This window comes from Marmota marmota, unplaced genomic scaffold, assembly GCF_001458135.2.
Source record: "Marmota marmota marmota unplaced genomic scaffold, marMar, whole genome shotgun sequence".
Lineage (NCBI taxonomy): Eukaryota > Metazoa > Chordata > Mammalia > Rodentia > Sciuridae > Marmota > Marmota marmota.
In genome coordinates, this window is record NW_025999900.1 from 9,118,656 (window position 1) to 9,143,004 (window position 24,349).

Sequence of the window (24,349 nt, forward strand, 5' to 3'; positions counted from 1 at the left end):
GAGTGCAGATGACATAGAGCAATGAGCGTCTCCCATACTATTCCTGAAATCTTTCTATCTGCCCCAGTCACTGACACTTTCCTGGTTATCATCTTTCCATCTACTAAAGCAGCCCCCTAATGAATTTCTCCAGAGGAGAAATGCCAGATCTACCTTTATGCTCCTCCAGTGACTCCCATGTCTATAGGACTAGGGCCAAATTTTAAAGATTCTTCACACTGCTGAAGACATAATCTGATGAGATTCTGCTTTTACTTAGTGTTCCTTCAATTTCCTTAGCAAGAAATTTAAGACCCTTTTTAATGTGACTGTGGCCTGCCACTGTTCACTCCATATTTCATCCTGAAGGCCACACTATTTCTTGAGTAGTCCATGAATTTCTGTCTTCAGTATGCAGCTCCCAGAACACGTTTTTGAAGTCTCTCTTATTCTCCATTGTAAATCATTCCTTCCTCAGAGCTCCAGTAATCTTTTACTAATATCACACAGAACTTTCACACTGTATTATCATTTTTTAGCATATTAGGTAATTATCACTTGGACTAGCATATAAGCAAGGTGAAAACAGGAGAATGGGAATAATATTCCAGTTTGAATATGAAACTTGAGGAGAGAAGCATCATTTGCATTGAGCTGAGGGAGACGTGGAAGTGATCAGGACAAGGTATAAAGTGACTGTTGGCTAATTCTTTGCCTCACCCCACTTGACTATGGAAAAGAGAATTCGCAAATGTGGGGACTGAAGCAGTAGAAAGGTGGGAGGTCTTAGCATAAAAGGTTAAGTTAAACTATACAGGCAAATAGGAAATTATGTAGATTAGTGGGGAAAGTCTAGAGCAGAATTTAGAACTGAAGGAATGGGTTTATACAGGATTGCTATGGCTTATGAACAGGATCTCCTTTAATGTTGGTGTTTCTTTATACTGTATTTTGGGTTGGTGTATGCTTGTCTTTTAACTCAGCTCTGTGCAGATATGACCATATGGGGCTGCAGGATTAGAGAATTTATTGTTAAGTATATAACACAGAGTTGAATCTTCACTTTATTTACTTCCCTTTGGTTTTGTTTTGGGCACGGGGTTACTGGGGATGGAACCCAGAGTTGCTTTACCACTGAGTTACATCCTTACCCCTTCTTAAAATTTTAGGGTCTTACTAAGTAACTTAGGTTGCTGAGTCTGGCCTTGAACTTGAGATCCTCCTTCCTCAGCCTCCTGAGTCACTGGGATTATAGGCGTGCACCATCATGCTCAGCTTCACTTCCCTTTGATATTTCAAAATTCATGCAACATTCAGGTTATACAAATGTATTACTTTTCCCACTTTACCTCAGATCTTAGAAGACAAGATGGATATTCCAAACTCCAGTCATTATCCTACCAATTCACTACATAAAAATTACGCACTGGATCCTACTCTATCAAAGCCCTGCACCCGGATAGTAGTTATAAATTATATACATATATTCTGGATAAGCCCTTTTCAGATAAGGCACATATCCAACTGAAGTGACCCTAGGTCTCTAGTCTCTTGTTTGTTCATTTATATAAGCATTCATTGAGAATTTTGATAACCTTGAAGGAATAACTTTAAATATAATAGCAGGAATTTCAAGTATCCTGGCAGATTGTCAGGGCACAAATTTGGAGGCAATGAGGAATTTAAGCACCTATCAAGTCATACTATCTCTGTGGTAAACTCTATTGTCTATACATAATGCTCACCTTAAACATCACTACTGTATACCTCAGTTTCTCCATCTGGTAAATCAGAATAAGTGATAACTTGTTGTCAGTTTCTAATTCTCACCCCCAAAAAGAACAAATTTCTCATCAGTATGGAATCTGTTGCTTTCCCCAAAATATAACAAGTTCTGTGTTTCTAGTGTTCATAAACAGTCAAAAGTTGATTCAACCATTTTAAATGTCACACATGGGAAGATATAAAAATTTATATCTGGGATATAAGAAATCTCTTCCACCCATGCCAGTCCCTGAGGACTTGTATAGTCTTGATATCTAAGAAAGTTATCCAGGTATATAGCAGATACCAATGTCTGCTCTACCAGCGCTTAAGTACATGGGAACACTTTGAAAACACTAGTCCTTTTTGAGAATTTTAGCACTGAATTAATTTACAAATTACGTCCAAATTTCATGGTTATTGTATGGAAAGACTAGTTACTTCATAAATCTTTGGATTTGTAATGCCATTAATACCTACTATCCAATTTAATTGAAAATCATTCTAAGATTTGAGGCATGATTTATTTTATAGTGAGCTGAGACTCAGCAAGGTTTAAAGGCTTGTACAAGGCCACACCTTGTATACAAATATCCTACATAGAACCAACCTTCCTGTAGAATTTGAAAATATTGATTACTTTCTACTCGGGCTATTTCACTTCCAAGGATCCTTTTGAACTGCGACTTCTTGTCTAGCCTTGCAAACCTTAAACTCGAATCTTTAGTGCTTTTCCATTTTCTTCTTCCAGCCCAGTGTGCTTCAAAATCCCTTAGAGAACTAAAACACAAACTGCTGAGCCCCATCACCAGAGTTTCTGATTCAGGAGATAAGAGATGAGACCTGAAAATCTCCTTTTCTAACAACTTTCTAGGATATGTTGAAGATGCTGGTCCACGGACTATATTGTGAAAACCACTGCTCTGCTTTCCCTAAATAAATCCAATTTTCATTTTGGCTTCAAATTTTATCACAGTGTAGATGACTTCTGCTACATTTCCAGAAACTGGAACTAAAGTTTGAATGTTTTTCTAACCCTTCAAGGTCAATATGCCACAAAAGATATAATATTTTAGTCACTCTCCCCAATCTAATTTCTATGGCTATCATTAAAGTAGCTGAGACTTCAGTTCAACTTGAAACCAATTAAAATCAAGTTCTTAAAATTATTCAACTAGAAAATCAACTGTTTCTCCTTTAGTTCACATTCCTCTTGTAACAGTGATAACAACCATTACAGTTTTAGAATTAATCCTCTATTGTGCCATATTATTTTTTATGGGGTATAAGTTAAGGGATAAATGGAACCATGCCTAATACACTTTGGTCTTTCATGACTTCCTGATAATGCTAAATCATAATTTATAATTTTTTAAAATAAATTAAATGGTAAAAGCTTCTTATACTACATAGTTAAGAATACCGTTAGTGATTTCCAAAACAAGCAAAAACCTGTTCTGTTACATTTTAGAGAGAATAAAAGGTTAACTATTTTGCACAAAAGTGCTAGAGATCTCTTCTGTATAGACTAATGACTCTGTAAGGAATTCAGAGTGCAGTGTCTCAAAGTGTACTACTACCTAAGTTACAGTAGATTTCATCAGGTGGGGCAAAGCAGGAACTCTAGCCTTCTGGTTGTTATAGGCCTAAAATTTCATCTGAAAGCTTTTTCTGTCTAAATATTGTCAACTATATTAATGATGGTTTTCTTTTGGGTAGGCGAATGTGTGCTTTCATGATACAAATCAAGGGTGAAACAGGATTTTATTTATTGCAGTTTTTTTTAATTTCCAGAAAACAATTTAGAAATATAAATGTTTGACTCCAGAGCAAGTATACTTTAATCTCAAACTTTTTGAAAAGGAAACCATTAAAAAAATGGCCTGTCTATATATGTGCATTTTATATTGTTTGAATATCATTTGTCGTCCACCACTAGCTTTAAAATAGATTGGCCAACTATCATTGTATACAGTTTCCTGCAAAACAAACAAAAAGCACATTATTCTAATAAAAACTAGAACTTGATAGCTCAAAGTAATAACTTCTTCAAGTAACCACTTCAAAAATCAAATAATATTACTGAACCAGGCCTATTTTGCTCTCATACAATATACCAATAACTGAAACAAGTTTTTCAAAAAACAAGAGTTTTATTCACAAGATGACCACATGTGAAGACAGGAGAGTAGGTCTCAAATCCACCTCCCCAGAAATAGGATTTGGGGGTATTGGGGGTGGGGGTAAAAAAGAAGACTGATCTAAGACATGCAGAAAATGGCAGTATGAAAAACAGAAGTAAATGGTGGTCTATGCAATCATAACGAAATTTCACGGCTCTTCACATAGCACATGTTCAGAAAGTTCTGGTGCTAGTTTCAAATGTTGACTCTCAAAACATAATTATTAACTGGAAACAGAAACTTTTCTCTTATAAATTCTTTTTCCCCCTATTTTTAAAATAGGGAGAAATAATTTTGATTTGATTGGTATATTTTAAGCTTTAAAAGAAGTAACTTATATAGTCAGTATAGCTACTTTTATTGTGTGCATCCTTGAATCCTGAATAGCGTTTTGGCCATGATGAGAGCCCACAGTCAAGTCTAAAAATGGTCACAATTCACCTCTTCCAAAATTACAATAGGGAAAATTGTTTGACTTTCCCTGGTTCCTATTTCTTAGAGGACAGATTTTTAAAAAGAGTTACTATAGAAAATGTCAATGCTTTTCAAATTGGGGCTCAAAGGAGTCAACATTGGGGAAACTTCTCTCATTTTTACTCCTTAAGGCCAGTTTCAATCTGCAATAGGTTTTGGCATTGATCCTCAAATAATAAATTAACAAGGACTACTGTTTGGGGAACTACAGTAACATAGTACATGATATTTGAGTCAACAACACAATACATATTGGATGATGGCACAATAAAATGGTAATGGAGTTGAAAAATTCCTGTCACCTTGCATTTTTATTCTATCTTTTCCATGTTTAGATATACAAATGCTTACCATTATGTTACAATTGCTTATAGTATGAAGTACATAATATGCTCTGTAAATTTGTAGCCTAGGAGAAATAGTTGTACTTTCTAGGTTTGCATAATTACCTAAGTTTGCAACAATGACAAAATTGGATAATTATGCACAGAATGTGTGCTGGTTAAGTGATGCATGACTATAAAGTTTTACAAGAACAAGTACACCTTTTTGCTTAAATATATGTCCATGGTTGCTTTCACAAGTACAAAGACCCAAGGTCTGGCTCTTCAAAGAAAAAATGTTTGTGCCTGGTGTGATGGTGCATGCCTGTAATCCCAGCTGCTCAGGAGGCTGAGGCAGGAGGGAGGCTAAGATGGGAGAATTGCAAGTTCAAAGCCAACCTCAGCAATGGCAAGCGCTAGGCAACTCAGTGAGACCCTGTCTCTAAATAAAACACAGAATAGGGCCAGGGATGTGGCTCAGTGATACCAAAAAAAAAAGTTGCTCCTTGAGTCTAGTTTCTTAATGTGGTGGATCATAAATGCCCACAGTCTGCACTACTTCCATCAAGAGGTGGGGTTGAGGTCCCCCTTCCACAGTGACTCCAGGCTTGGCCATAACTTGCTTTGGCCAATAAAATATCAGTTATCTTATAGAGTCATGAGACTTAAATGAATACATGTGAAGGACTTAGAACAATAACTGCAATACTGGTAAGAGCTCAATAACAGTTAGTCTGTTTGCCAATTTTTATTATTTGCAGTACATGAATGTTCTATTCCTTCTCTCCTATGTTAAATTTAAGCCTCAAATTGACCATTGATTTCTGTCCTCTTTCCATTGTTCTGCCAGAAGTGTTAACCTAAGAAGGTAGCAGAAAAATAAGGAGATTTAATCAACAGTCTCCTAAATAAGGTGATGAAAAGGATTGTAAAGATTCATTGACAAATTCAAGTTTTTATTGAATGCCATAGCTCACTTAGTAGGCATAGTTAGACATAGTGTTATCTCATTTGCTATATCTGATATCACATAGCAAAGCTTGAGATTATCATAGAATCTGACAGCCTCATTAACACATTTAATCTATAGTGAAATAGATATTGCGGTTTTATACTGACATGTTTTCCAAGGGACTATTGGGCATTTACTTGATTTGAAAAACAAACTGCTGTGTACATCCAGAAATGCAATGTAACATGACAATCAAGAAGAAAGGAAACAAAACAAGGCTCATGAGGAAAATAACCTCTTAAGAACTATCATAGCTTGAAGGTAAAATTCACAAGTATCCAGTAATAAGAAACTCACAATCAAAGCAGCACTGCAGATACAGCATTAAAATGGGATTCAGTTCTGTGTCTTCATTTGAGAATCTTCAAACAAGGAGGAAGGATCACCCATTTTCCTGTGATTTGTCAATAAATTTACAAAGTTATTTTGTAAATGACCTTGCTGGTTAATAATTACATTGCATTTGAAAATCTACTTCAGCCCTCTTCCCTTCCCTATTTTTCCTGGGAAAATAGAGAACACTAACAGTGAGGAAACTTTTTAGGAACAGGCATTAATGTTTGCTATAACTTGATTCCTTAGCAGCCATAATGCTTTTTAATAATTTAATAATTTTATGCTATCAAGTGAAGCAGGTAAGTAGATCACATGCTTTGTAAATACTAACACTAAACAAAAGAATATAGCAATTAAGAATCTGGTTCCAACCAGAACAGATTCCTTAAAATATGTCTTCCTTTTGATCCTGATTGTCCTTTTGGATGCAAGTGCTGGTCTCAAAAATATTTGCAGTTAAAAGAGGAACAGCATTGGGCATGGTGGTGCATACCTGTAATCCCAGCTTTTGGGGAGGCTAAGGCAGGAGTTCAAAACCAGCCTCAGCAAAAGTGAGGCCCTAAGCAACTCAGTGAGATCTTGTCTCTAAATAAAATACAAAATAGGGCTGGAGATGTGGCTCAGTGGTCGAGTGCCCCCGAGTTCAACACCTGATACACTCCCAAAAAAGAGGAACTGCAAAAAGGGTGTGCCCTGGGATAGCAGCTAACATTAAACCTATTGTAGGAAAAAAGGTAGAGAGCTTCAAAATCCAATTGTCGACTTCTAGGTAATATTAGATAATTTAACATCAACATCCCCACTGTCAGATGCTGAACTGTTTCAGCTTAGAAAGCAATAGTTTATCTTTGTATCTTCAGCATCTAACAGAGAAATACTCATTAGTTATTTGCTGAATGAAGAAAAAAAAATCCTCATCTGTTCAAAGATAAATCTCCACAGAATATGGTTTGAACAAAATCTTTATTGGCTCTACATAAACTATAGGAACTCAACTTCTCCACACTTTTGATAGTCTGTAGTTCCTTGTTTCATTTCTTTTAAGTACATTTTAAAATTTAAAAGCAACATCCATCACCAAACACCAAATGTCTCTAGCACTATTAGAAGAACACATCCAATTGAATATTAAGTCTCTCAGATTGTTCAATGAAATCTCCCATTCCAATCATGATGCTTGTTAATACCCTTCAGCTATCAGTTCTGGTCTTCATTCAAAGTTCAAAAAAGAGAAGATGGATGAGGACTGAAATTAAAAAGGACTTTTGTATATATGCATACAGTGGACACATTCAAAAGGAAAAGATGAGAGAAAAAGGGGACCTCTGCAAGGCTGAGGTTGTGGCTCAGTGGTAGAACACTTGCCTTGCATGCATAAGGCACTGGGTTTGATCCCTGGCACCACAACAAACTTAAAAAAAGTTTGACCAATTTAAATTAGCTTACCTCTCTAAACATTGATTTCCTTATTTCTAAGGCAAATTCATTCCATAATCCTTCTGGTTCCTTTTTAGCTTCAATATTCTCTCATTTGGTTCCTTTTTTTTTTTTCTTTAGAGTGGAAAGTAGAAGCTTTATTAAAGGACAGTAGAAAAGACTTCTTCCCGGAGGAAGAAGGGGACCCAAGAGATGGAATCCATCATTTGGTTCTTAATGGATGCATGAACTGAAACACTAATCATATATTTTGCTGGAGGTGGAATAGTTTCTCATTAACACATCAGGAGTGAAAGAATGTTCTACTTAATCCACATCTATATCAGGTTCTGAAATGGCCCAAGGAAAGTTATTGGTTTGGGGCAAGAATAAATCCTGTAGGTAATTTAGTAGTTTAAACAGTGTCTAAATTCAATTGCCAAAGAACATTGTCAACTTAGATTGTAACCGGAATTGCCTGATAAACCTGTTTTATTGCTGCCTGAGTCCTAGTCCTGTATATTACTATCCGTATGTTGCTCTGAAGTATAGCCTGGTCATAATTACTTTCACTAGCTCTCTAGGTGATTCTCACCTAAGAAAAAAAGGAAAACTACTAACACAGAGTGGTAACCTCTCAAACTTAATCATGAATTGGTTTCCTGGAGGGATTATTAAGATTGCTGGTTGCCATATATATAACTGATACTGGTACCTGAAATCCTAAGTTTAAATCCTGTTATTACCACCTCTATAATCTAAGGAAAATACTCTCTGTAGTCTCTTTATAGCAATACTTAGATCTCAGAGCTGTGAGACATAAATAGTGTACCAATCAGTCTCCTGGAGGGATTATTATAACAGATTGCTGGTTGCCACACTCAGAGACTCTCAGTAGGTCTAGAATGAAGCCTAAAAATTGCTTTTCTAACAAGTTTCCCAGTAGTGATGCTTTTTGCCCAGAAACCTCCCTTTGAGCACCACTGGTACAGTTTCTGGCACAGAATGCAAAAACAAATATTAACTTCCTTTTTCCATTATACATAGCTAGATGGACCAATGATTACACTAAGATGTTTGCACAGAAGTTAATACTTCACAGGAAAAGCAGCCCATCTAATGAAAATTACATGTATAATCATGACAAGTATGAAAAATATTTTAAAGTACAGGGCATTAAAAATACCTGCATCCCGTTTTTCAAAGCTTCATTATAATTTAGGTGGTAGGAATATTAAAAACAGTATTAAGTATTAGGAATATTAGGTTCAATCTATAAAGAATATGAATTTTTTTACACCATATAATGGATTCTGATACCTCATCCACGGTAATAATTTGTTTTCCATAGAATTAGAAGAACATAATAAATAGCAATACTTGCATCAAACTTTAATATTTTGGTCTTTAAATGCTATTTAATTTCCAAGAAAACCTGTAATATAAGTGCATAAGAATCCTATTACCACAAAACAAAAATACTGATGATGGGATAGGTGGCTTTTTATTTACATATACTAACAAGTAAAAAAGCAAATCTCTTTTCTGCTTTCCATTTGCTTCACTTTGTATGTCCCAAGGTCTTTCATGAATTAATGTCTAAACCCTGAGGTGAATACTGGGAGGTTAAACAGGCCACTATAGAAGTAGTTGCACATGCCTTGCCATCAGATATAGGGAAAGCACCAGACATTGGGCCTTCATGGTGGGCTGGTTAAAATAATAACTGGATACTGTTGGTTTTTCTCTATGGAACCTACAACGAGTCTCAAAAAGTACTGAATAGTTCAGGTTGGAAGGCATAAGTTAGGATTGTTTAAAGCATGTTTCTTCCTATGTTAATAATTGACCCAGAGGCAAGATCTTACTGGAACTTTTTATTTTGAAAGGCCTTCCCTTTCCATTTAGCCCGATGCCATTAAAACACAGATTTCCTTTTCTGAACTCTCTAGAAAATAAAACTGATGACCACCTGTAGATCTTCATTGCTGCTTCATGTTCTCCATGGTCCTATTTCTTTTCATTACTATTTTCAATTATTACTTAATCTGACAATAAACTTTTCATCTATTTATGAATTTTCTTAACTAGACTGTGAACTCTTATTTAAGAGTCCTTAACTTGTGCCCTTTCCTCAAGTGCTTCAATTCTAACTTTTTTCTTTTGCTTCCTGCAATATAAACTTGACACCAACTTACACTCCCCTGTTTATGTGTCTAATTCCATTTAAAGCTTTCTCTTCCCAACTGGAACCAAAAAAACCCTTTAGGATGAAAGTAAATATTTCACTTCTTTGTAAGAGCATCTCAACAAAGCTGATGTCCAATCAATTTTATTAAATAACTGTTAATTTGTCCATGCTAAAAACTGGATACAATTTATTACCTGAGGAAAATTCCTTATCATCTTAAGTCACAATGATATAAAGCCTCCAGTCTGGTTGGTATATTTGGAGAATGGGAATGACTTTCTAAGGCTAAGCCTTAGTTCAGTTATTCTCAGTGCTTTAAAACCAACACTTAAATAAGATGGGTCCCACGTCACCAATATCCCCCGTATTCCCTAGCATCCATTCATCCATATTTTCTTTCCAGGCTTTCCCCAGGAAACAGCCATCAAATATCCCTAACCCTAAACAAACAAAACTCATTTCCTCCCAGTCTCTGAAAAATTGCTTATTTTAATGTATTAAAAGCCACACTCATTGTTTGGAGCCTTTCAAAAAGCTAGTAATTCAGGCCTTCTCATATTCCCTAAATCAGAAACAGAGCTGATTTCATGCTTATCCTGTCTAGGAGGCAGTTCCTTTTCTCAGGTTTTTTCCTGTTACTAGAAACCAAAAAGATTGGTAGATTGCCTGAGAGGGTTCAGATGCCTCCTTGAAGGCACTATCTTTTGTCCTTTCAGAAGTTGTCTTGATGGGTTGGTTTGGTCCCACTGCCATATCCCTGACCACAATCATCCCCACTGATCCTTTAACAGTACTGTGAGGTATCAAAAAAATCCACTAGTATAGCCACAAATTGGTAAGACTTATCTTTATATCTCAAAGTTTTTTGAACTGATTGACCTGAGCAGAGCTGTCTTATACCAAATTTACCTCTACTTCATCTTAGCTAGTATGAAAAGAAATATTGTTCTGATTTTTAATTAGTTGCTTTAGTTATTGTTTTTTAAATGACTTTGATTAGGATGCCCTTTGAAAGTTCAACTTCCTGTTTCCCATTACATATGTTCTGCAAATAGCTGTTTAAAAGTTCTTCAATTAAGATTAGCCCTTATATACAGAAATCTAGAAACCACAGAACAGTTTTCTCACCTCTTTAATTTTCCATAAGGCATCAATATTATACTGTCATATATGCATATGTATCTGTATTATATATATGTATTCGCTTTTTAAAAAAAGTAAAAAGCTCTTCTTAGTCTCCTGTGTCCAATATAGGCACCAAAAATATATTTAGAAATTAAATAAAGGCCACAAGTACTTCCCAAGGAAGATCATTAAAAAAGAAAAATCCTCTCTTCCTCTTGTCATACAGCTGGCCTTCAAGACACGGCAGCTAATAAAACGGTGTGACCCATGATGACAGGAAGACTAGACCGTTCCATCTTTGGGTGGTAGCTGAATTTCTATTAGCAGTCCTAGCAAAATATATAACTCCTCATTTGTTCTAAGCAAGTCTTTTCTTCAGCTTTCCTTCAAACAATACCTTTACTCTCCCATTAGAATATGAAGACTTGGAGCTTCTGAACAGCAATGTTCTGGGTGGGAATCAGTCACTTTAAATCATGTGTTGGCTATGCAGAGAGGGAAAGATACAGGACAACAGCAGGGAAGGAGGAGAAAAGAAATGTAAGTTCACTGGGAGCACTGGAAGACAGCAAGACTTTCAAAGGTGTTGCCGGTATCTCATGAAGGCCCAGGCTGCAACCACGGTGAGGGCAAACACTGGCAGCAGCACCATAGCTATGGGAACACCACTTGGCTCCCCTTCACCTCGATGTCCTATAGGTCCATTCTGCTCCTGTAACTGGAAGGGAAAGAAAAATGTTAACTCTAGTGACTACAGTGTTTACCACAATTGAAATGTCATGTTGACACATCACCCAGGGTTGTAGTCTGTAGAGCACCCAAAGTGGTAAACTCAAGCATTTCCTATTGTCCTGAGCTTGTGCACCGTAGACACAGATGTTTAAGGAAAAAATAGGTCTGAGGGTTCCCCAAGGGCAAGTCAGATGTACTCAGTTTCTGTACTGCCTCCATCTCACTGCATGTGTTTCATATCAGGAAAATGGAGTTATGAGATGAAACCTATGTATCCTGTGAGGAACCTGGATATTACTAAGAAGGAGAAGGGAGAAGGAGAATATCTTCCTTGGAATGTTTGCTTATATGATTATTAATCATCAGAATGCAGTAAGATCAGATCAAGGAAATGTAAATAAAAGTGCAATGCCATCACTTGGAAATGTTTTTCAGTTCCTGGAAGGTACCCCCTCCCTCCTAAGATGAGGTCTTGTCCTTCATGCCCTAATTTATAACACTAAGGTGAAACCTATATGGAAGAGAGGTTAAAGAATGAGAGGTAAGTGAGTAATAATAAATTATATACTAGTTATTATAATTTCTCATGCCTAAATATTCCTTTTGAGATTGGATTATCTTTCTTTATTGCATTTTTTTCAGGGTGGCCCTTCTGAATATCAACTTTTAATGATTAACTTGCAATAATTATGGTGCTATCTTGTTAGATACCTCCTTGTGATAACCTATGAAACTTTAACCCCTCCATCTGAAAGGTAAGACCACACAAACTACCTTTTATACTCTCTATCCCACTTCTACACATTTCATTTCTTTCTTGATGTTCTGAGAGGGTATATTCAATAGGAAGACATGTATTTTAGGACTAGGACAATTCCCTTGAACAGCAGGATCTGTTATATTAGGAGTTATTTATAAATGCTCCCTAAAGTGAACACTGCAAAGCACTTCCCACACACCTTTAAAAAGAATCCTAATTATATCTTAAGTATATGCCTATATTTAATTGCCTTTACCTACTACATAAATTCTCCCATACTTTAGAAATACAGAAGAGTCAAGGCACAAGCAGTGGATGACCAATACTGTCTCTTATCAACTTTTTCTTTTTTTGTTGGGGTGGGTACCGAGGATTGAAGGATTGAACCCAGGGGCACTTAACTACTGAGACACATCCACAGCCCTTTTTTGTATTTTATTTAGAGACAGGGACTCACTGAGTTGCTTAGGGTCTCGCTAAAGTTGCTGAGACTGGCTTTGAACTTGCGATTCTCCTGCTTCAGCCGCCTGGGATTATAGGCCTGTGCCACTACACTGGGCTTATCAACCTGCTTTCTAATCCATCATACCCACATTCTGTTTGTAATACTAGGTGCTAGCTCAGCTTTTGTGTTTTTCCTTCTCCATTTTTTTTTTTTTTTACTAGTTTCTCTCAAACTTCTATAGCCTCTCTTTACTCAGTCACTAGGTAAAGCAAAGAATATACCAATTTAAGAAGGAATAACTATAAAGGCACAGTGAACCTGTACTGTGAATACACTTAGAAATTCTTGGTGCTGTGGGAAGAATTGTCTACTAAGTTCCCTTCATATTCATCATCCAAATTATAATCACTAGGAAATAAGAAGTGATGGAGGGACAGATATTGTCTTAACCCAATTTTGAATTCCATTTCCTTTTTCCTAGAACTCCCCTTTGAGCATGATAGCTTTTGTCAAGAGTTATCAAGTTGGTAGAGAAGGGTTCATGGAATGATAGGGCAAGTAAATGAGGGATCCAGGAAATACACCATCTTTGTAGTCCAGAGTTTTATAAACAAGATTTTTCCAGGGCAGGTATATGCTTCTTTCCCTAACAAAATGTAAAGGTGATTTTCCCCCCAACTATTTAAATTTGACTATTAAGCTTTATCTTTAAAGAACGTTACCTTGAAGGCAGGATCTGGGTTACAAGCATATTGTTACGAATTTCTTTTGATGACAAACAGAAGAACCAGAGAACTCCTGCCTGTGCCAAACAAGCTCTTCAAAGTAGTGACAGAAAACAAAACAAAACACAAACCCACCCACCCACAGGTTTACTCACAAGGATGGTGCAAAAACCCAATGGCTGCAAGTGACACCTACTCTGTGTTGCACTCTCAATGAAACAGCATAGCCTGCATTACGAAAGAGGTCTACTGCATCCCGGTGCAGCAGGTTCTTTAGGTCTTGACCATTTACCTGTCAAAAACAGTGAGGGAGAATAGTAAGAGAAGCAGACAGCTAATCTCATAAGTCAACAATCTACTTTCATATGGCCAAAGCTAAAAAAACAAAAACACCCCAACTCTTTCAGGGCAAATTCAAAGGGCTAGGAATAAAGGCAAAATTACTTAGAGTCATTTTTCCCACTTTCAAAGTTGTTTTCCTACAGCTAAGGTTCTGTGGGCCATAGGAAGAGAACCTACATAAAAATAAAATGGGTTCTCCTTTTTCCCAGCTTCTATGCCTGTCCTGTTTTGACACTTGGGATTCTTTTACTATATTTGTATGTCTTCCTAGAGAATTAGCCTATAACTAAACAATCTTCTAGGTTATAACCCTATTCTTGATATTCCTAATCCTTAGCATTATCAATTTTAAATCTAGAAACGTAATTCTATGAAACTCTCCCACAATTAATTGATTGCTTGGTAGATAGATACCAGGGATTGAACTCAGGGGCACTTGACCACTGAGCCAAATCCCTAGCCCTACTTTGTATTTTATTTAGAGACATGGTCTCACTGAGTTGCTTAGTGTCTCACTTTCAGCCTCCCAAGCCACTGGGATTACAGGTGTGCACCACCATGCCCAGTTTACACAATTTATTTTGATATAAATCTATACTGGCACATTCTCTTGGGCTTACTTTATTGTGACCAATTTTCCTGGATTCCATAGACATTCCTATCCTCAAATTTACTAAACACCATATTTCTGTGATGATACAAACCTTAAAAAGGGCATTTAAACATAGGCTACTCTTGGCAGTTAAAGGTAAATGATGTGAGGAATACTGGAATTGATACTGTTTATGGTTAGGAGTGACACTGGCCACAAGTGATATCTATCCTATGCTGTACCCAGTGACACAGCACAGTAAAATGTGTACAAGATACAGATCTTTTGTACACATCAGTGTTATCAACAGCAATAGCAGTAAGAATATTAACATATTTATCTATGCTTTGTATATGTTATCTTAATTCTCTCATCCTGTGAAGAAAATAGCATTTTTATATTGATTTCATTGATGCAACAATTGAAGCTGTGTGAGACTAGTGAGCTAGGGCTAGTTTTTAAATAATGGAAGGAGAATCAGAGTATCCTTGCATTCTACTGTCCACATATGCTACTATTCTACCACCCTAACTCACCAACCATCCTTGACTTGATTGAAGCTCAAGCTATTGACTTTTTCAATTCTCTCATCTCCCTTGTCACAATCTTCCTTCTCCAAGAGATTCATAGCATTCTATTTCCTGCTAATGCCCTTGGTAAATTTACCAATACTTTTGCCTTTCAGGCTGTCTGTTCTCTTTATAGTTACCAACTCCACTCCTCTTTTGTTACCAACTGAGTGACACACACTTAAGACTTAACATTAGATATGCTTCAACTTAAAACTATTAAAAACCTGTCAATTTCTACTCCTTTTATACTTCCTAGTCCTCTAGTGGATTTCCTCTTTAACTTCAGAGTCTAAACTTTTTAACGCATTTTACTGGTACTTTTACCCATCTTCATGGTTGCATTTGTAACTTCAACCAAGCACTTAATGAATCATTAGAATTTGTTGTCCCCAAGATCTTCTGACATCTTCCCAGTCCTGGGTAACATACTACATCTACTTTCCTTGTCATCACTGAGTTGAATATTCCTAGAGAAAGATAGTAACTCTACGATAGATACACATTAGCTGAGTCTGGCTTATCCTTAAAACGCTCTACTCATCAAAAAAACCCACTAAGAAATATACAGCAGTGTCTCTTCCACACCTTTTCCACCATCAAAGCCCCTTCCAATCTTCTCTCCTCTCAGCAGATTCCCATCTCATCTTTTTTGAGAATAGTGAGGATTTCTCATACTCTCCCCCTTTTCTTATCATCCTCTTTAGTTTCTTGATATCCTCTCACTGCTCCTTTCCCCTAATTTCTGAATTAGATCTATTTCCTTTATCAAGGATAAACCATCTAGTGAAGTACTTGTTCATATTCTCTCTATTATTTTCTCCTCTCAATTGCTTTATTTCTCCTCTATAAAGAATACAATTATTTCTTACAATCCACTACCACCCTCTTCGCATCTTTTTTTTTTTTTTTTTTTTGGTAGTGATAATTAAACCCAGGGGTGTTTACAATTGAGCTACATCCCCAGGTCTTTAAAATTTTTTTTTTTTTTTTTTTTTTTTGAGACAAGATCTTTCCAAGTTGCTGAGGCTGGCCTTACATTGCAATCATCTTTTCTCTGCCTCCCAAGACTCTGGAATTACAGGCATGTGTTACCATGCCTGGCCTCGTCTTTCATTGCCAAACTGTTTAAAGATCTGTTTGCAAGCACTGCCTCCACTCCCTCAGAATCCATTCACTCTTTATTCCTTTATAATTTAATAATATATAAGTCGGGAGGAACATGTTTTCTTGAAGGTCAGCAGTGATTTCCAATCGTCAACTCTTTCTCAATCTTCAGATCAACTCCTTCCTTTTGTAATCTTCTCCTATGTACACTTAGTTCTCTTAGTCCTTAAATTATTCTTTTTCTGATTCCTCTCCCTTTCCTTCTTCTTATGGTAAATTAGCATTCTTCACTGTGAGTCCTTCAACCCTTCTCTCTCATGATGATCTTTCATAATTCCAACCATAACCTGTAAGATAACTCTCAATTTTTATCCTGCTTTTACTTTGGGTTTTGCCAGTTTCCTGCTGAATGCTTATACTTGACCTCAATGCTCTACTAGACCTCAATTCAACATATCCAAAGCCTCTTAGTAACTTCCCACAAAACCAGAAATTTCCTGACTTCCTTCTCATTGCTACGACCACCTTTTCACACTAAAATGTTAATACCATTTTGCTGTTTAAGACACAAAAACAAAATTGGGGAGCAAGGAGAGTGCATACTTGATTTCTCAAACTGGTATGCAAAGTCCTCCAGGAAAAGGCTCTAACCCACTTTCTCAGTTTAATCTCTCTCTTCCTTTATATATTCTATGCCCGAGATATGCATAGCTTACTGACCTCTAGGACCTAAAACATAAACATTCATATCTATGCTAAGCTATATTCATCACCTAAATGCTATTCCCTTTTCCAAAATTCTACTTATCTTCCAAGATTGATCTTTAAAAGGATCAGTCCTGCAGTGTTTGCTGGCAAAGAGTAGGAGTTTTGTTGACTTGGATTTTGACCAAAGGTAGTCTGTGAAAGGAACTTTTTCCTCCAAGGTTCTCAAATCCAAGCTTGGTAAGGGTGTCAAATACTACAGCACTACTCTTTCCAACACACAGCCCTGCCACACTGAGATCATCAAACCTTCTGTTTCCCTCCTACTCCCCACATCACTACCAAGTTCCTCAGTGTTTTATATAGATTGTAGGTTCATTTAAATTACCTTTTCCCTCATGAATGAGTTATTTATAGAGATTTTGTTAAATATTGAGCCATATGCATATGTGGATATTGGCAGGGTTGTGTTTGGTTTATGATACTGTGCAAACATTTCATATTAGCCAATAAACAGAAATGCATACAAAAAAAAAAAAAAAAGGATCAGTCCTGCTACCTATAATATAGACTAAACATACAGGGTTTTCTTCTAGTTGATGGACCTTGATTTCACATTATCAAGACAACTTCTGATTATGCCTTTTTTGGGAATGAGGGAGATAGGCCCCATGGGAGAAACTTTATAATGAATTCTCAATGACTCAGTTTTCTAGTTAACTCCTAGGGGAGAGAATAGGTGTGAGATTACTGACTGTAGTGAGAATACCCACTTATGTAATCTAGCCCATATATTAACTATATTTCTCATTGTAAAAAAAATAGGTATTTTCTATTAGAGCATACAAATAAGTTAATAATGCAGTCCTGTCAGCTAATGTCAAATGATGTCACAGCTCCAAATTAGTCTCAACAGCAAAGCGTCACAGTAATATGAATTCAAGTGGAATAACTGGATTACTCCATGACATTCATGGTAGGAATACTGAGCTTAAAATAATCTTTGCCATAATGTTCAGTAATGATTCCAGGAAAAATTATTTAACATTTATATTATGTTTGGGGCTCCTAGTCATTCTACCTACATTAATCTTCACAATGGTTCCTTTATATTAGGAACTTCCATTTTTTAAGTGATAAATCAAAAACTCAGAGAAACTATGCAACTCATCTATGAGCACATATAATGGAAGTAACAAAGCAAAGATTCCAATTCGAGCATCCTGGCCCCCAAACCTTCACTTTAAAACACTGACCTACACAAATTTACACTGTAAGCAAGGATCTCATTTCAGCAACATTTCACTATCTCATTAATGATGTAAATTAGATTTTATAGTTTTGTCGGTATTTAATGTTAACTTTACACATGCATAAAACATAGGTCTTTAAATATTAGTATTTTTATTCATTTATATATGCTAAAGTAGAATTAAAAATTTAAAAATGCAGCTTAGTTAAATGCCACTTCATGGACAAAGTCTTTCTTCATAATTTCACTAGATGTGACTGGTTTACTTCTTTGGATCTCTGTAATATATAAAGCTCTTAAATATAATATAATATAATCTCATTAATATAATATAATCTCATTAATATATAATGCTCTTGAACTCTGCCTCATGTCATTTTACATTCTACTTTGAGTAACTTGAAGTAGTTGTATCTCAACTCATCATTATAAGCCTTATAACACCCGAAGAGCAGTTTGTACAACACTTGAACATAAGAAATGTCATGTTTTCCTGAAGTTTGGCTACAAGTGTGCCCTGCAGGAAGACTGACTGACAACAATCTCAGTATCATAAAGTTGAAAGGTCTGGAGTCTAATAATAGTTCTATCTGCCAATGATTCAGTGAACAATCTTGGCCCTCATTTGAACCTCCTCCTGCTAACAAGGAAGAAAGACATTGATGATATTAGGCAAAAGAAGGTACTATAAAGGGCAAAAGCCAATTAGGCCTCTCAGCCTCTTAGTAAAGCCTAAATGTATTTTAATATAAAAGAATTATTCTAACTACTATTTTAAAAATAAGACCCTTTTGCTGGGTGTGGTGACACACACCTGTAATTCCAGAGACTCAAGATGTTGAGGCAGGAGGATCACAAGTTCAAGGCTAGCCTCAGCAACTCAGCAAGGTCCTGAACTTAGTGAGATCCTGTCTCAAAAATAAAAATAAAAAAAGGCTGATGATAGAGCTCAGTGGTAAAGCGGTTCAATTCCCAGTACCAAAAATAAAACCCTTTTAAAATAAGAGAAATTCTAGAAATGCAAAGAAAATTTCTTTTTTTTTTAAAAAAATTCATCCTTCACCTAAGATAAACTAACCTCATAAACAAGTCATGACTATGATTTTCTCCCTTGACAACATAATTTCTACTACAAATCTGAATTTGCTTTCTATTATTTATCTCTCCTAAATATTTTATAGTTTCCAGTTGCTTAGCTATAAAATTATATAGATTTTACCATATATATCTACAGAATTCACTTTCTTTATCACCATACATTCTAATACAGAAAACAGCTCTCAACCTCCGGGTGATTTTGAAGTTGAGTGAATCCTAATCTAAACTACCTCCAATAGTCTTTCAACTGGTCTCCACTCCTAGACTACTTAAGACACTCCTATTTAAGACACATCCCATGCACCTACAGATTTTATTGATGAGTTTCCATTTACTGAAGTATTGAAGTTTCAAATATGAGTCTGCAGGCCCAGTACAGAAGGTTGTAAAATCAACCCATTGGGTCAAGAGAGTATTTAATTTTTAAAAAACGAAATCAGAAGAAAACATTAAATACTGGATTTTATCACATACAGAAAAGTAGTTTTCTTAAACTTTTATTTCAAATATATATGCTTATTCCAATTTGATGAATACGGAGTATATGTAGTTCTTATTATAGGACATAATTTTAGATTTTTGAAAAATACTTGCCTACCACAGTAGTTCTTGAACTACAGAGACCCAACCAGGAAAGTTATAATGTAATTTTGATTTACAGGTCTGAATGAGATTCTGCATTCCCAGGTAAAACAGACTGCTGATTCTTGGACTGCCTTTTTTGGGGGGTGGGTACTGGGGATTGAACTCAGGGGCACACAACCACTGAGCCACATTCCCAGCCCTATTTTATATTTTATTTAGATACAGGTCTCATGGAGTTGCTTTGTGCCTCACTAAATTGCTGAGGCTGGCTGTGAATTCATGATCCTCCTATCTCAGCCTCCAGAGCCACTGGGATTACAGGTCCACACTCAGCTGGATGTCACTTTTAATACCAAGAGCTACTCAGCTGAGTAATCTCAGAATTGTTAACTTGCTACTGCTGCTTCCTTAACTCATGGCATAATTTTTATTGAACCCAATAACAAGTTTACAATGTACTAAAAATATTTACCAAGTGAATTATTTGGAGAATCAGGATGGTGGTGTTCTAATTAATAACTGATGGGTTAACACAAAATTTTTGCTTCAACTCTGACTACTGGCAAACTACTGTGCTAGATGTGTTTCCTATTCCTGCTTTAGGAAATAAACTAAGCTAAAATTAGTTTTCTTGGATGATTAAGAATTTCAAATTGCCTCAGGATAATCCAAAACAGGAGCTCTCACTACAGGATAGATGTGGGGCCATAAAGAAAGAATGAGCCCAATTTAATGAGCATCAATCTTAGATAATACTGTGGATATTTTTATCAAGATCCTGAAACCACATTTTTGTCTCTTTTTTCGTCAAAGTTGAGAGAATAAAAAAAAGTTATCTAAATCCAATTAGTCAGGCCCAACCAAAAGAGTCAGTATGTTATAATAGAATGATTCACTAACTGAACAACTAAGTTAGATCTTTAACCTGTGCCAGTTATAACAAGCCTCAGTGCTAGAGATACAGAGATAAGAAGAGAGACTCTTCTGTAGAGGTACTTTGTCTAAAGGACTCTGCTGTATATTTCAATGTCTGTATAGCTAACTAGATGGGGTTTCTGCTAGGTCATTCCCCAACTGCTAATCTAAATGGAAACCAGACTTTCATCTTCTTTGTAACTTTCCACAGCCCCGACATATGCTCGAAAGGCCATCAAGTACAATAATTGATAAATGGTAACTAACCAACACTTTCTTTCACCCAATTGACTTGTACTTGAATAGAATATGAAATGCAGTTGGCTAATGGCCCAGTCTATACTATTTTGTTTTATAAATGGTTTGGTTAAAGAGGAGCATGCATCTATGCAGTGTAATAAGCCAGCTGCATCACCCTGAATTTCATAAAAAAGATTGAGAATTTACAGAAGATCCACTATTATTAGCTATCTATCTCCTTTCATTTAGGTAGACAGAGGAAATAAGAAACATCAGAGAGTTTACTCTTTTTTTTCTTTTAAGCAAAAAAGAAAATTTCTCCAGCTTCCATGGTAACCTATTCTAATATGAAACCATCCTCATCAACACACACACACATACACACACACACACACACACTTAAATAAATAAGGAAGGAAGGAATTTCCAGCTTTCAGGTCTTTTCTTCCATTACTAATAACTATTTTTGTTTCCCATACAACACAACCTTTAAAAAATTATTTAACATTGATTAGTTTTAAATTTTTATTCTTTTTTTTGTTGAAATCATAAAAAATTAAATTTTACTTTTTGATGAGAAAAGAGGGCACTACATGATATACCATGCAATTATTCAATTTTAGAACTTGAAATCAAGACAATATGTGGGTATTACTTGGAAAGAATAAAAAGATAGTCAATAATAACTCAAAAAATTTACAGGTCACTGAATGATACTTCTGTTAATTATCTAAAATGGATGTGTGCCAAGGAACATATTCTTAATTTGATTATCTCACAAAAGTTATTAGAAAAAAGTGAGGCACATTTTAAAACATGGAAAAATAACCCATATCAGGAGAATAGAAAAATCCATTAAAAAATGGAAATATATTGGAGCTGAGATTGTGGCTTAATGGTAAAGCACTTGCCTAGCATGTGTGTGGCACTGGGTTCAATCCTCAGCACCACATAAAAATAAATAAAGGTATTGTGTCCATCTACAACTAAAAAAAAATTTTAAGGAAATATATGCTAATAATTTAAAGTCATTCATAGAGACATCAAAGCCAATAATAAATGAATATGTAAGTACATTAAAGGATGAAGTAAGCTAAACAGATGAAACCATTTCATGGTTATGGCCTAATGGATTAACTTAAGCATAGAGAGGGAATATGATGCCATGGATGAGTGAGGTAACAGAGACTGTTCCACAGTGTTTGTTAAGGAAAGGGATCTACAAAGAAAATTTTGGAGCAAACTTAGATGGGAAATTGAAGTCAAAGGAATGTAGGCCTAGCTAGAGAGAATATGCTGCCCTTTCCTCTTACATGTCTCCATCTTTTTCTGTCTTATTTCCTGCATACCTGTTTTCTATTTCTGCCTTTCTATCCCCTGACATTTTCCCTTCTCTTTTTCAACATGTGTTTTGATAAAGTAAAATCCTATTTACTATAAATTTTAAAGATAGGTAAGCTGAGTTTTTTAATCATCTACTTTTCTTTCATTGACAGTAATCTCTCACTATCCATCACTACCCCCCAGCCCTATTTTAAAACTTCAGAGGCCTTCCAATAAGTCCATCTTCTAGAGAAAAACCAATTTCAGTATGATTACCATCTACTGTTAACTGACCATACAGGCACAGTGGATAAGAACAGAGACTTCAAGTTTGGACAGACCACAGTTTTAGTTCCCCAACACTTATTATTTGTGAGGCCTTAGGCAAGCTGCTTGACTTCATCAAGCCTCAGTTTCCCTAGCTGCAAAATGGGCATAATGATCATATCCACCTCATAGGGTTATTATAATATTATACAAGATTAGGTCTGCCAGGCACAGTGGCACACACTGTAGACCCAGCGACTTCAGAGGCTGAGACAGGGGGATCAAGAGTTCAAAGCCAGCCTCAGCAACTTAGCAAAGCATGAAGCAATTCAGTGAGACCCTGTCTCTAAATAAATTTTACAAGATAGGGCTGGGGGTGTGGCTTAGTGGTTGAGTGCCCCTGAGTTCAATTCCCAGTACCAAAAAAAAAAGAAAGAAATATCATATAGCCAATAAAGATGATATTTTTTTAAAAAAAGATTAGGTCTGAAGTTCTAAAAATGCTACTTGTCATTTAATGCTTAAAAACTTCTCATTGTTTTCATTTTGCAATAATCTACATTTAACCAAAGCTTTTCAAATACTATAGTTCTCTTCTTAACCCCTTTATTATTCAAGTCTTTCTTTAACCACAGAGCCTGTCTGAGATTGTAATTTGTGTTTCAAATTACTAAACCACATAGATCCTACCTACATGCTATACCTTTATTTTAACCACCCACTCTTTTTCCTTACTATACCATTGCCAAGTTGATTTACAGTTTTTAGGATGTCTTTCTCTGGGGAGCCATAGGACATCATGTGCTTCTAAACTCTTCAATATACATTTGAGATGAAAGGTAGATTATCCCTGTCTCCATCTTACAAGGTTAATAAACAGCACCTAAGAGAAGCTTAATGGGCTGGAACACAGTAAAAACAGTGAGATGGACTGAAATAAAGCCATACATGAGATTATATTTATATTCTGGATCAGTTAGGACACATTTTTTAAAAAATATTTTTGAGTTAATTTAGATATCTCTAATAGCTATGTGTTCTGATTTTCTGGGGACTAAGCTTTCTTGAAGAGGTATTCAGAACTATTGCTGAGCCTGATCTCTTGAATACTCAGAGACCAAGCGAAGAAGAGGTGGACGTTCTGTTTTCTTTGTATCTCTGCCTACACATATTACTATAAAATGGGCTGGATGGCAAAGAAGTGCCTAATAAGTTGACAACTCAGAGGACCAGGAGACTTCCCACATATGTCCTTTAATCACTATTCAACTGGACTGCATGAGATATAATTCAAAAGGGAAAATTCTAAACAAAGCTACAACAAAGTCTTTAAAGGGATATACCTATCTTATAGAGGCAGATTCAAAATTAAGTCGCTTAGACTAATTTTTTAATCAAGACTTCTCTTAACCTAAATTGCATCCATCTATTTCAGCCTCTTCCCAACTTAACCTTTGTGCCTCATTCATAAGAGAAAGAAAAAGTTTTTTCCTCTTCAGACCATGGGCTCATGGTCTATGGCCCAAGTGAAGAAGAAAGTAGGGTTTTTTTCCATAAAGAAAGAACCTAGTTCAAATTTCCATTTATTTATGTCTAGCCCTTTGAAGCCCCCATCTAACTCCAAAGAATGTAAAACTTACCCCCCACAACACTCCTCCATTCTTTATAACAATCAACTGTATCATTTACAACTAGTAATTAGCTAGTTATTTTTTAGCTAGCCCTGGAGTTTTAATTAAAAAAAAAAATCTACAAAATCACCTAACCAGGCTGAGGATATAGCTCAGTTAGTTGGCAGAGTGCTTATCTAGCATGCAAAAAGTCCTGGGTTCAATCCCCAGGATCACCAAAAACAAAACAAAAAAGACAAAAAAAAAAAAAAAAAAAAA

General features: G+C 35.9%; 1 protein-coding gene across 1 annotated transcript in view; it reads right to left on the bottom strand.

Annotated features, from left to right (window-relative positions):
- Window positions 1–24,349, bottom strand: part of LOC107143488 (synaptojanin 2 binding protein) — a 52,842-nt gene that overhangs the window by 14,949 nt on the left and 13,544 nt on the right. Inside the window, exons 3-4 of the mRNA XM_048798437.1 lie at window positions 13,662–13,757; window positions 6,033–11,521 (exon numbers count right to left, since the gene is read on the bottom strand). Of these exons, the coding sequence (XP_048654394.1) occupies window positions 11,381–11,521; window positions 13,662–13,757 (237 nt within the window). The 3' untranslated portion in view covers window positions 6,033–11,380. The remainder of the gene's footprint in view (window positions 1–6,032; window positions 11,522–13,661; window positions 13,758–24,349) is intronic.